General features: G+C 40.7%; 1 protein-coding gene across 8 annotated transcripts in view; it reads right to left on the minus strand.

Annotated features, from left to right (window-relative positions):
* The window catches only part of ZYG11B (zyg-11 family member B, cell cycle regulator), a 125,715-nt gene that overhangs the window by 34,573 nt on the left and 76,282 nt on the right, over window positions 1-14,860 (minus strand). For all 8 annotated transcript variants that reach the window (XR_013520065.1, XM_078331770.1, XM_078331771.1 and 5 more), the window contains 4 exons: window positions 14,051-14,227; window positions 9,955-10,019; window positions 3,227-3,326; window positions 2,570-2,620 (listed from right to left, as the gene is read on the minus strand). Coding sequence is in view for 7 of the 8 variants with exons in the window: in XM_078331770.1 (XP_078187896.1) it covers window positions 2,570-2,620; window positions 3,227-3,326; window positions 9,955-10,019; window positions 14,051-14,227 (393 nt within the window). In the remaining variant the exon portion in view is untranslated. The remainder of the gene's footprint in view (window positions 1-2,569; window positions 2,621-3,226; window positions 3,327-9,954; window positions 10,020-14,050; window positions 14,228-14,860) is intronic.

Below are 14,860 nucleotides of genomic sequence, written 5' to 3' on the forward strand. Positions count from 1 at the left end.
TTTTTTTTTTTGACATGGGATCTCATTCTATCACTCAGGCTGGAGTGCAGTGACACAATTATAGTTTACTGCAGACTTGTACTCCCAAGCTCAACCGATTCTCTTGCTTCAATCTCCTGAGTAGCTGAGACTACAGATGTGTGCCACCATGCCTGGTAAATTTTTTTTTTTTTGGATTAGAGCCAGAATTTCACTATATTGACCATGCTGGTCTCAAAATCCTGGCTATAGGTGAACCTCCCACCTCAGCCTCCCAAAGTGCTGGGATTACAAGCATGAGCTTTTTTTCTTTTCATTGAGTCTTCATAATAACTGTATCAAGTAGTTTTTATCACCCCTAAGAAAACTCTGATTTGCCCAAAATACATGGCTATTTTTTTATGTCAACACAGGGAAATTTTTTTTTTTTGAGACGGAGTTTCACTCTTGTTACCCAGGCTGGAGTGCAATGGCGCGATCTCGGTTCACCACAACCTCCGCCTCCTGGGTTCAAGCAATTCTCCTGCCTCAGCCTCCCAAGTAGCTGGGATTACAGGCACGCGCCACCATGCCCAGCTAATTTTTTTTGTATTTTTAGTAGAGACGGGGTTTCACCATGTTGACCAGGATGGTCTCGATCTCTTGACCTTGTGATCCACCTGCCTCGGCCTCCCAAAGTGCTGGGATTATAGGCGTGAGCCACCGTGCCCAGCCCGCATGCTTATTAAAGAGAGAGAAATGAGAATAAATCCAGATGTCGACTCCAGAATTCTTACTCTTTCCATTATTCCTAAGTAGCCTTCTCTCTATAACATTATTTTTTCATTCCTATCTCTATTATTATACTTTTTAGATTCATTACAACCATATCTACATAGCTATTTTTTTTCTATTGTACTGTTTATTATGGGTAGAATTTATGGTAATCCATAATATAATTACCTAATTATAATTCAGTGTGAATTCCCTAACATCTAGTAAGGTAGTAAGTATCATTCATTTGATATCATGGGTACTCTATACATATATATCAAATGAATGGCTTACTTTCTCATTACATATATAGTTTGTAAGTCATGGAAAAAAGGGGTCTCTTACTTGACTTTTCCATGTAGTGTTATTATTCAAACACCTCATTCTAGGATTTTAACAGGCATGTTTAAATATACTTTTTGCCTCTAAATCTTCCCTAAGACATTGTTTATATCTGCTCCCTTTAAAGCTTTTTAAACTTTTCATGGTTTACTAGTCTTATTTCCTCATCTGATTATAAGCAAGCAAAAATATATATCAGATATTTAAATTATCTGCTTCCCAAAATATACAGCACAACCTTATGACTGTAATAGAGTCTCTACATTTTCCATATAATTAATAAAAATCACAGTGTTTTGGGTTTTTTTTTTTTGGAGACAAGGTCTTGCTCTGTCACCCCGGCTGGAGTACAGTGGTGTCCACCATGGCTAACTGTAACCTAGACCACTTGGGCTCAAGCAACTCTCTCACCTCAGCCTCCTGAGAAGTTGGGACCGTAGACATCTGCTACCATGCCTGGCTAATTTTTAAATGATTTGTGTAGATGGGGCCTCACTATATTGTCCAGGCTGGTCTCAAACTCCTGGGCTCAAGCAATCCTCCTGCCTTGGCCTCCCAAAGTGCTGGGATTACAGGCATAACCACTGTGCCTGGCCTTACATAGGATCTTAATACTTATGTAGACCCTATCGGTGCAAGTAATTTTCTCAAATTCACAAAGTGAGTTTACAACCTAGATCCTAGGTCATCTGACTCCTAGTTCAGGGCTTTTCCCATCTCTGTTAAGGAGCAAAGTTGCATATATGAAAATAAATAAATATACTTCTTTAGAAGTAACAAAAAAAAAGGGTCTCACTCTGTCACCAAGGCTGGAGTACAGTGACACGATCACGACTCACTGCAGCCTTGACCTCCTGGGCTTCAGTGATTTTCCCACCTCAGCCTCCTGAGTAGTTGGAACCACAGGCATGTGCCACAATGTCCAACTTCCTTTTTTTTTTTGGAAGAGAAGGAGTCCCATTATATTGCCCAGACTATTCTTGAACTCCTGGCTTCAAGTGATCCCCTCCTGCCTTGGCCTCCCAAAGTGCTGGATTTACTGGTGCGAGTCACCACGTGCCTGGCCACAAAAAGTTTTTATTAAAATATAAAATGTCGGCCGGGCATGGTGTCTCAGGCCTGTAATCCCAACACTTTGGGAGGCCAAGGCGGGGGAATCACAAGGTCAGGAGTTCGAGACCAGCCTGACCAATATAGTGAAACCTCGTCTCTACTCTACATACAAAAATTAGCTGGGCATGGTAGCATGTGCATGTAATCCCAGCTACTCAGGAAGTTGGGGCAGGAGAATCGCTTGAACTTAGGAGGCGGAGGATGCAGTGAGCCAAGATCAGGCCATTGTACTCCAGTCTGGGCAACAGAGTAAGACTCTGGCTCAAAATATATATATGTGTGTGTGTGTGCATGTGTGTGTGTGTCAGAAAATGTATAATACTGCCTGAAAACAATAAACATGAATATCTAGTAGCCTGCATGGAGAAGATTATAGACTTACCCTGACGATGAAGAGTTCAGTACCAAGCTGTGCAGTTTGTTCTGTAGAAAGCTATAAGCAAGTAAAAAACAAATTCAGTGTCCAAGAACTCACTAATGTGAGTTTAATACCATTCACTGTACCTGACTCCAAAGGTTGGACTAAAATCAATCTCTGATCAACTTGCAATTCTGCTATATCTATATCTATCTATCTATCAATCTATCTATCTATCTGTCTATCTATTTTGTGAGACAGGGTCTCGCTCTGTCACCCAGGCTAGAGTGCAGTGGTGTGATCACAGTTCACTGCAGCCTCCATCTCCCAGGCTCAAGAATTCTCCCACCTCAGTTGCCTGAGTAGCTGGGTCTACAGGTACTCGCCACTAAACCCAGTTAATTTTTGTATGTTCTGTGGAGACGGGGTCTACCTATGTTGCCCAGTCTGGTCTCAAACTCATGGCTTCAATCAATCTGCCTGCCTCAGCCTCCCAAAGTGCTGAGATTACAGGCATGAGTCACCGTGCCCAGCCAAATTCTGCAATATTCAATGTAGCCTGAATAAGCAGGCTGGCAGAGAGATTTACTAATCTTTCTGGCACACAGATTTCAGGGGGAAACAGTAAATGTAATGATAAACTGCTGCCTACAGAAAATTATTCAGCAAGAGTTCAGGTACCTTGGCAGCCAGGATGGAAATGATAGCAACTGCCATCCTTTGCATGTTTTGATCCTCATGGTTGCAGAGCCATTGCATGACAAGCTTGGCTGCTTCAAATCTGAAAACACAAAAAGGGTTTCATGAATTAATCGTGGAGGCCCAGGCACAGTTTTAGAGTTCTAGCTACAACTTAAATATGCAAAAAGGCAAGGGAAAATTCCTCTTAACGGGTAGAGAGTAACAATAAATTACTTAGTGTTTTAGAAATGATGTCATATTATTAATTCTGACAACATTTTGTAAAGAAAGAAGGGTTTGGAAAATAAGATTCCAACTATCTGGCATTTCATTTTCTAGAATTACAACATATTTCTATTCTATATTTCTAAATTGTAGGTTTTTCTATATTCAGTTTTGATTTAAATATTTTCTGGGTTACTCATAGCACCTAGCACAACAGAAACATTCATTCATTCATTCACAAACATATATTAAACTCTTGCTTTGTGCCAAATATTGTTCTTAGTGCTGGAGATAGAGTAGTGAACAAAAGAGAAAAATTTTGCTACTTTCCTAGAGCTTACATTCTAGTGAGGAAGACAGGTAATAAATCAGATAAATAAGTAAAATAGATAGTATGGATAGGTACTGACATATGCTATAGAGAAAAAAAAAATAAAGCAGGAAAAGAGGATATGAAATGTTGAAATTTTATGTAGGGTGGCTATGGAAGGCCTTATTGAAACTTTTAAGGACATAAGAGATAGCCATATGGATATTTAGGGGACAAGCATTCCAGGCAGAGAGGAGGGGAAATACAACGACCCTGAAGTGGGTATCTGCCTAAGAAGTTTCAACAAATAGCATGGAGGCCAGTGAGGCCAGAGCAGAAAGAACAAGGGAAGAGTTCTGAGAGAGAAAGTCAGAGGTAAGAGAGGCACCAGATCACATAGAGTCTAGTGTACTGTCCATTCTTCCACTGCAATAAACAACTACCTAAGACTGAGGAATTTATAAAGAAAAGGGGTTTAATTGGCTCATGGTTCCACAGGCTGTAAGGAAGCACAGCTAGGAAGACCTCAGGAAACTTGCAATCATGGTGGAAGGTGAAAAAGAGGCTGGCACATCCTACATTGGAAGTAAGAGCAAAGCCGGAGGTGCTACACACTTTCGAATGACCAGATCTTGTGAGAACTCTATCACAAGACAGCACATGGCGGATGGTGCTAAGCCATTAGAAAACACCCCCATGATCCAATCACTTCCCACCAGGCCCCACTTCCAGCACTGGTGATTACAATTCAGCATGAGATTTGGGTGGGGACACAGAGTCAAAACATATCAGTAAAGAATAAGCTTTTACTCTGAATGAGAGGGAAAGCAATGAAAGGCTTCTGAGCAATATGACATGAGCAGGACTACTCTATCAGCTGTGTTTAGAATAAACTCCAGGAGGGCAAGGACAGAAGCAGGAGAGCAGTTCTGAGGCTACTGCAGTAATTCAGGAGAGAAATCGCTTTTAGTCTACTCCAAGCGGTAAAAATGGAAGTGAAGAAATCCAGAAATGGTTGAATTCTGGATACATTTTGAAGATAAAGCTGGATTTGCCAAAAAACTCAACGTGGGCCATAGGAGAAAAATCAAGATGCGGTTAAGTAATATATATGATTATCTTACCCATGGTCTCATCCTTAAGATTCAGATCGAATATCACTGCCTTTGAGAAGGTTTCTTTGATGAGTTGATTACTGCCTTCTTAGCTCCTTAGTACTTTAGGTTTAGCTGTCAGAGATCCACAGTCATCTGCAGACTCACCTGAATCACCATTTGGCCTGTGGCTCCTTGAGGGTGGGGACTATATATCCTATTGGTCCTTTATGCCACACACTCAATACAGTGATCAAAACATAAATAGTGTTTAACATGTGTTGACTAAATGATTATTTTTAGGTAGATTACTACTCTGCAACTTCCCTTATTACTATTACCTTCTTTCTGTTCCCAAGGCCATTCCTGATTAGGCCCATTACTTGTATTCTTCTACAATAAATTCCTAATTGGCTTCTCTGTTTCCACTGGTTTCCCATCAATGTGTGCCTGCACATTAGAAATAAATAAACCTGTCCAAGGACTTAGGTATGATGTCACTCCCACACTCACAGCATTCTAGGATTTTAGTGTGGGGCCATATCAAGCTTTTTTCCTGCCTACCCTATGCTTGCTGCAAAGTGAATTATTCATTAGTCTTCACACATGCCCACAAGTATGAGGTAACACAGCCTAGTGGTAAAGTATACAGATTCTCAAGTCAATTCTGGGTTTGAATTCTAGTTCTACTTAATGTTAACAATAAAATGAATTATTTTATCATGTGAGGCAATGTTGTCAAGTTTTTAAGAACATTATACACTTTGGAGTCAGCCTGGATTCAAATATTAGCTCCACCACTTATTAACCTTTTTTCTTTTTGATATGGAGTTTCACTCTTGTTGCCAAGGCTGGAGTGCAGTGGCACTGTCTTGGCTCCCTGCAACCTCTGCCTCCTGGGTTCAAGTGATTCTTCGGCCTCAGCCCTCCTAGTAGCTGGAAGCCCGCCACCACACTGCGCTAATTTTTTGTATTTTTAGTAGACACAGCATTTCACTATGTTGGCCAGGCTGCTCTCAAACTCCTGACCTCAGGTGATCCACCCACCTCAGTCTCCCAAAGTGTTGGGATTGCAGGCGTGAGCTACTGCACCCAGCCTAACTTTGGGACTCTGAGCAAATTCCTGATTCTCTCTGAACTTCAATATTCCTATCTGTGAAACAGTAACAAAAACGTATTCCAGGCCAGGCATGTTGGCTCACGCCTGCAATCACGACACTCTGGGAGGCTGAGACAGGCAGATCACCTGAGGTTAGAAGTTCAAGACTAGCCTGGCCAACATGGTGAAACTCTGCCCTATTAAAAATACAAAATTAGGCTTGTGTAGTGGCGCACACCTGTAGTCGCAGCTACTCAGGAGGCTGAGGCAGGAGAACTGCTTGAACCCAGGAGAACGAGGTTGCGGTGAGCCAAGATCGTGCTATTGCACTCTAGCCTGGGCAACAAGAGCAAAACTCTTGTCTCAAAAATAAAAAAACAAAATAAAAACTATTCTATAGGGCTGTCATGAGGATTAAATGATATTACATAGAAGCTTAAGACTTGTACACAAAATAAGTTCTTTATAAAGGTTAATTTTTACTAACATAATTGACTTTCTCTGTGTCTTTATTCATGCAGTTCCAACAACATAAAACAATTCAACCAGCTCTCATCTTAAAAAATGGAGGATCTGGAGTCAGACTGAATTTAAATCTAGACTCTGCTACTTACTATCTCATTACCTTGGGCAAGTTACTAATCCTTTCTGTGTCTCTATTTCCTCATCTGTAAAATGAAGATCCTAAGAGTAACGATTTCACAGGATTGTTCTGAGGACTGAATAAGCACAGATAAAACACTTTAGCACAATGCCTGCCTTGCAAATAGTAAGTGCTTCATATATGTTAGTTTTACCATTTTTATCTCAAGTGCCATTACTAACATGAAATCCTTAACTATCATCAGTAAGATAGAATCTTTCCTTCCTTGTGTGGGGGCCCAATGCATTTCATTAACACCTCTTCTATGAAAAATTTTGTTTCAACCAGGCACAATGGCTTACGCTACTCTGGGAGTGATTCCAGCACTTTGGGAGGCTGAGATGGGCGGATCAACTGAGGTCAGGAGTTCGAGAGTGGCCTGGCCGACATGGTGAAATCTCGTCGCTACTAAAAATACAGAAATTAACTGGGCACGGTGATGGGCACCTATAATCCCAGCTACTCGGAGGCTGAGGCAGGAGAATATCTTGACAGCAGAAGGCGGAGGTTGCAGTGAGCCAAGATTGTGCCACTGCACTCCAGCCTCAGTGAAAGGGCAAAACTCTGTCTCGAAAAAAGAAAAATTCTGTCTCATGTAATACTCATTTATTCATCCATCCATCAATCCATTAAATATCCACTAAAGCACTAGAGACAAAGAGACGAACCAATCATAACCTCTGACCACAAAGAAGGTCAATTCTTATTATTTATTTATTTATTTTTGAGACGGAGTTTCACTCTTGTTACCCAGGCTGGAGTGCAATGGCGCGATCTCAGCTCACTGCAACCTCTGCCTCCTGGGTTCAAGCAATTCTCCTGCCTCAGCCTCCTGAGTAGCTGGGACTACAGGTGTGCACCATCATGCCCAGCTAATTGTTATATTTTTAGTAGAGACGGGGTTTCGCCTTGTTGACCAGGATGGTCTCAATCTCTTGACCTCGTGATCCACCCGCCTCGGCCTCCCAAAGTGCTGGGATTATAGGCGTGAACCACCGCGTAGCGCCTGGCCAGAAGGTCAATTCTTGCAGAGAACATTGGCTAGATGAGAGGCAGGCAAACTTTATAGCCTGTGGATCTGGCTGCCTGCTTTGTAAAGTTCTGTTGGAACACAGTCACACCCATTTGCTTCTATATTAGCTATGGCTGCTTTTGAGGTACAGTGGCATAATTAAATAGTTGCAACAGAGACTTTATGGCCCATAGGCCTAGCGTATTTATAATCTAGCCCTTTAAGAAAACGTTAAAGGGTAGAATATAATCTTTAGGAGAGTGACTGTCTTTCCTACCTTAGACTTTGTTACAACGATCAGTACAGAGGCTCAATATTTCCAAAATAAAATTAGCAATCTACATGAGATATATGTAGTTATATTTTTATCCAAATTGTTTATTTCAAATAAAAAATGGAACACTGCTTTCCTTAGCCATGCCAAATAAGTGTTCTCTGTTACTTAAATAAAAGTAAATTACAGTAAAATTGCTGCTTAAAAGTCAGGAGCAGTGGCTCATGCCTGTAATTTCAGCACTTTGGGAGCCCGAGGTGAATCACCTGAGGGAGTTCAAGAACAGCCTGGCCAACATAATGAAACCCCATCTCTACTAAAAATACAAAAAATTAGCTGGGCATGATGGCGCATGCCTGTAATTCCAGCTATTTGGGAGGCTAAGGCAGGAGAATTGCTTGAACCCGGGAAATGAAGGTTGCAGTGAGCCAAAAGCATACCATTGCACTCCAGCCTGGGCAACAAGAGTGAAACTCCATCTCAAAAAAAAAAAAAATTGCTGCTTGAGAAACATACTTTTCATTAAATAATGAAGTATAAAGTTCCTTTTCAAAATGCTATGATTAAAAAATGGTATTTTAATACTGGGCATGGTGGCTCACGCCTGCAATCCCAGCATATCGGGAGGCCGAGGCAGGTGGATAACTTGAGGTCAGGAGTTTGAGACCAGCCTGGCCAACATGGTAAAACCTTGTCTGTACTGAAAAATACAAAAATTAGCCCAGTGTGGTGGCATAGGCCTGTAGTGCCAGCTACTCAGGTGGCTGAGGTAGGAGAACCCAGGAGAAGGAGGTCTGCAGTGAGCTGAGATTGTGGCATTGCACTGCAGCCTAGGTGACAGAGACCCTTTCTCAAAAAAAGAAAAATAAAAGTGATATTTTAAAATAGTAAAACGAAAAAAAAAAAACCCAACTTTTTTTTTTGTTGTTGTTGAGATGGAGTCTCGCTTTGATGCCAGGGATGGAGTGCAGTGGCATGATCTCGGCTCACTGCAACATCTCTTGGGCTCAAGCAATTCTCCTGCATCAGCCTCCCAAGTAGATGGGATTATAGGCACCTGCCACTACACCCAGCTAATTTTTCGTATTTTTAGTAGAGACAGGGTTTCACCATGTTGGCCAGGCTGGTCTCAAACTCCTGACCTTGTGATTCGCCTACCTCAGCCTCCCAAAGTGCTGGGATTACAGGTGTGAACCACCTCGCCCAGCCAAAAAAAAAAAATACTTTTTTAAGATCCAAAATTACATCTTAAAAAACAAAGGTCCCCTTTATATTTAATGGAATCTAGCTCTGTGGCCTTCTTTAATCTCTCCTTCAAAAGTTTCTAACATAATTCAATACCAAATAGTCATAACAATAAGAGACACCGTACAGAAAAAAAGAACACTAGACCTCTTGCTTTTTTTTTTTGAGACCAAGTCTTGCCCTGTTGCCCAGGCTGGAGTGCAATGCCACTATCTTGGCTCATTGCAACCCTTGCCTCCTGGGTTTAAGTGATTCTCTTGCCTCAGCATCTCAAGTAGCTGGGATTACAGACGTGTGCCACCATGCCCAGCTAATTTTTTGTATCTTTAGTAGAGATGGGGTTTCACAATGTTGGCCAGGCTGCTCCCGAACTCCTGACCTCGTAATTCACCTGCCTGGGCCTCCCAAAGTGCTGGGATTATAGGCGTGAGCCACCGCGCCTGGCCAAACCTGCATCTTTCTAATCCTGCAGTTATTAGTCACAAAGCCATAGTCAAGACAATGAACCTCTACATATGCCTCAGATTTTTTTATCTTTTGAATGGGGATAATAATGTTCATAGCCTACAATATTTTGTGGATATCTTGAAAACCATAACCAACATAAAATCCTAAGCAAAGGACGATGAAAACAGGGGTCAATTTGCTATCATGAATGCCAAAGCACCAAATTGAAAAAAGTATATTTAGCATTCTATAAAGTAACCCACAATTCTATCTACTCAATTAATCTTATAAAAGGATATCCTAAAAGGTAAGAAATTACCCAAGACAGATTTCTAACATTCTATTTTGCCCCACGTTAAGTTCTAGAGCTATTACTTGCCTGTTAAATGGAACATCTTGAAGGATCCGGTCACTACAAAGTGAAAGGAGGCAATTCTTCTGTAACTGAAGAATCAAAGGGAGAAAAAAAATCCTAAATAAAATATCATTTTGTTATCTTTTAACCAAGGTATAGCTTCCATTTGAAAAAAAGAAAACTGATGAAATGCCAGTTACTTCTTACAACCTTTATCTGCCCCCTACTACTGAAAGGCTGACTTCCAGTAGACCCATGTAATTTCTTATACCTTTTTTTGTCTTTTCCATTATATAAGAAATAGGGTGATAAATAGGATAATTACAACCAATTTCCTTCTTTCTGGTGGCTTATGAAGTAACCTTGCCTTCTGTATTTTTTGAGATGGAGAGAATGACAAAAAACAATGGCTCAAAGTTTTACTTGTTGACATAGCAAAAGAATATAGGCGAGCCTGCTTGGAAGACAGTCTGACTCTAACATAGAGTACGCAGGGTTAGTGTTCTACACAATGGCCTCTAAAGAGTGACTGATAGACTTGGCTCTATCTTTTCAATAAAGTTTAGACCAGTACAATTAAGCCATAGGAAATAAAAATGAATAATTCACTGACAGAGTCAAGGTGCATCATCATAACAGAAAGGTGATCCAAGTTATTCCTGTGAAGCAAAATAAAGTAAGTGTAGGCTTGAAAAAAGTCATACTGTCTAGTAATTTTTTTAATTTGGACAAATGGCTTTAATATTTTTTAAGGTTTTGGTGTACAATTGGAAGATTTCTTATCTAAATAAGACTTAATATAAGGGAATTCAATCATAGAAGGCAAAACTCAGATTAACGGGATATATACAGCTAGTCAAGAAATAGAAAAACACATAAAATGAACACCCTATTTGCTTCCTGGAAGATGTAGCAAGATTACATAATAGAATAAATGGCAGCAAAAAGGCAACGTGGTACTAAATCCCAGGGGAATTATACAGAACGGGTTAGGTGCAAGTGTAATTAATTAAGAGGGTTTCTCGGGAAGTTTTATATTCATTGCAGGTGGTCAAGGTGCTAGGACAGATTCTGTCTGAGGATCCATTTAACTCCCCTAAAATTTAAATCATAATCTGGCAGATTGATTAGCAGCACAACTTTCCTCCATCACCATTTTTTTCCTCCCAAATAAACACAATAATTTGTACAGGATCCATAGAAATAAGAAAGGCAATAATGCTATTCTAATTGCCTCTGCTTAGAAAGACCATTCCTCCTGTTCCTTTACCTGGAAAACTCCTAATTTTCCTTCACAATTCAACTCAGGGCAGAGATATTACCTCATTGAGGAAGATGTCTTAATTTTGAGGGGGTTTGTTGTTGTTGAGACAGGGTCTTACTCTGTCACCAGGCTGGAATGCAGCCGAACAATCATAGCTCACTGCAGCCTCGAACTCCTGGGCTCAAGTGATCCTCCTGCTTCAGCCTCGAAAAGTGCTGGGATTAAATGCAAGCCACAGTGCACAGCCCCTGATTTTCAAATTGTCCTAAGTGCTCCTCCTGGGCTCCCAATAGCACTTGTTTCTCTTAGTACTTACCACACTGTGCTACATTATGTGTTCCTGTATCTGAATGCTTAGAACTTAGCACAAGTGGGCCTGGCACAGTGGCTCATGCCTGTAATCCCAGCACTTTGGGAGACTGAGGTGGGTGGATCACAAGGTCAAGAGACCGAGACTATCCTGGTCAACAGATCGAGACTATCCTGATCAACACGGTGACTCCCCGTCTCTACTAAAAATACAAAAATTAGCCAGGCATGGTGGCACATGTCTGTAATCCCAGTTACTCAGGAGGCTGAGGCAGGAGAATCGTTTGAACCCAGGAGGCAGAAGTTGCAGTGAGCCGATATCACGCCACTGCACTCCAGTCTGGCGACAGAGTGACACTCCATCTCAAAAACAGACAAACAAAAAAAGAACTTAGCACAGGTGCACATAGTCTGAATTCAATAAAGAGCTGCTAAACTTAATTTAACTAATGGCTAAAGTAATAACAGAAGATAAATTTCGTTGAATCTAAGCCTTACTGCATCTGAAAAGCACCACAGGCAAAAACGGAAAAGAGGAAGACTTTGGCTGTAGTCTTCAATTTCTGCCCAGCTAGAGTTTTGATTTTGGGGTCTACAGCCTGAACTATGCAAGTATTCAAGAGTTTTAATTTTTTTTTAGGAATTCAATGTGGAATCAAGAATTTCCTATGCTGGCATTCATCAAATCTGGACCTAATCTGGATATCACTGGCCTCATCCTACACTGCCCTTCCTACACTCCAGTCACATGCAACTTGCCCTTCCAGGAATGCCTGCACATTCACATATAGGTCCACTGATTTTCTGCTGTTTTCCATGTGAAATCTCATTTATTTTTCAAGATTTGACTCAATATCACTTCCCGTTTGAAATCCTGCCTGGTACCTTTGTCCACACAAAAATCCAGCTGGCACAATTAATCATGCTCAAGTTTCTGTAGCACTTAGTTAAAATGGCTGAAGATAATTAGATAATAGCTTACAGTATTTGCATTTCCAACTAATAGGTGAGTTCCCAGGGTTTTTTGTTTTTATTTTTTAAATTGAGTTGCTTTTAAATGTTTTTTTATTATTTGTAGAGATAGGGTCTCACTATACTGCTCAGGTTAGGCATGAGCCACCATGCCTAGCCTATTGTGAACATTGTTTTTAAAAATATACAACAACTTTATTGAGATACAGTTCATGTACCATACAATTCATCTATTTAAAGTACACAATTTGAAGAATTTTAGTATACTGTTGTGTATGTATGTTGTGCAACCATCACAATTTCATCATCCCAAACATTTTCATCACCTCAGAAGGCAACCCTATACCTATTACAGTGACTTCCCATTTCCCTCACCCCATTTCCTAATCTTATTTATTTTATATGCAACCTCTCTCATTTTTCCCTGATCAATTTTGCCAATGAGTTTTCAATACTACTAAATACGTTCAAAGAACCACTTCTTGGAATTATTGATCCTCTATAAAATAATGGTATATTTTTAATTTTATTAATTTTTACTTTCATCTTTGTTCTTCCTTCCTTCTTTGGGTTTATTCTTTTGTTGTTTTTGTAACATAGGCAGATTTATTTATAGCTCCCTTTTAGCAGGAAGTATCCTTTTTGGGAGGGAATCATAGGAGTCTTCTGTCTGATGGGCTTCCAGAGGCCATGAAAATCAAAGCCTAAATTTCATCTAGTTTGGCGACTGCATTCAATGAGGGAAGCTAGCTTTAATGACCCACTCAATAATGTGGTTTGCCATTTTTACTTGGTTTTGGGCCTCTGAGTATTTTTTTACTAACTTGCCAACTCAATGGTCAATTTCAAATGATCTAAAAAAAATTTAAGCAACATTTTTAGTATTCATCCTGAGTGTGAGACAGTTTACATTGTCTACCATATAGCTAGAAAGGGTAAAGACATGTCTTACTCATTTCTGTACCCCAGCATTGGATAGTGCCTAGCCCAGAATAGATCCTCTGTGCATATCTGTTGAAATGATCAGAAACTCAAGATCTAGGAGAAAGATGAGTTTTGTATGGCTTGTACTATGTCCCCCAACATATGGATTGAAGTGGTTTTAGGCAGAGAATGTACTCTTTAGGTGTCCACTTCTCTGTTGTCCTACACTTAGTCCAATGGCATTTAAATTTCCAGCCTTGGACTATTTTTTTTTTTTTTTTTTGAGACAGAGTTTCGCTCTTGTTACCCAGTCTGGAGTGCAATGGCACGATCTCGGCTCACTGCAACCTCCGCCTCTCGGGTTCAGGCAATTCTCCTGCCTCAGCCTTCTGAGTAGCTGGGACTACAGGTGTGCGCCACCATGCCCAGCTAATTTTTGTATTTTTAGTAGAAACAGGGTTTCACCATGTTGACCAGGATGGTCTTGATCTCTTGACCTCGTGATCCACCCGCCTCGGCCTCCCAAAGTGTTGGGATTACAGGCGTGAGCCACCGCGCCCGGCCCCCAGCCTTGGACTATTAAACTGAAGTGCAGGAGATGAGTAGAAGACACTAGAAGGACTATTTGAAAAGGAATTCACATAAGCTTACCTGCTGGTGATTGGGAAAATGTTCCATGGCTTTGAGCAGTAAATGGGTCACATCAGCCAGGAGTCGGACAGGCATTCCCGCAGCAAGATCCTGCTTGGTTAAGTTAAATACACAGGCGCTTGCAGCCAGTTGCACTGGCAAATTCATAGGGTGGTTTCTCATCCCAGTAACCACAAGCTGGAGGAAAAAAAAATTAGTCCTTTCACGTTATAAATACAATCCCTTTTCACAAAGCAGGATTATTTTGATGATCTATACTAATTTCAAAGATGTCATTAAGTTTCTTTTTCATCCTCATGTGCAAAGAGCCTAGGACATAGCAGTTACTCACAAATAGTTCCAGTCTATCTCACCAAGGCAGGTATCCCGTTATTCACATCTAGAGGTTTTCTGAAAGCTAATGAATCTTTTCAACATGGGTCACTCATATCTTTGTACTTCTAAGACCTACTGTGGTGCCTGTTACATGGAAGGCAGTGAATAAATTCTCACTGACTTGAATAGAGCACACTTCACTCTGAAATCTCAATCTTCAGTTCTTGAGAACACTGCTGAGGTTAGAATGCAATAAAATCCATTCACTTCCCCTGGCCTAGAAGAAACTATTTCTCACTTTTCCGCTCTTCTGAAACCTCCAATGAATCCTTCCCATTCTTCACTATCAGTTGAAGATCTTGCTTTCAACCACACTAAGAAAACTGCCAGCCTGGGCAACATGATGAAACCCCATTTCTATAAAACAATAGAAAAATTAGCTGGGGGCCAGGCGCAGTGGCTCACGCCTGTAATCCCAGTACTTTGGGAGACCAA

The sequence above is a fragment of the Callithrix jacchus genome, chromosome 7 (genome assembly GCF_049354715.1).
Source record: "Callithrix jacchus isolate 240 chromosome 7, calJac240_pri, whole genome shotgun sequence".
Lineage (NCBI taxonomy): Eukaryota > Metazoa > Chordata > Mammalia > Primates > Cebidae > Callithrix > Callithrix jacchus.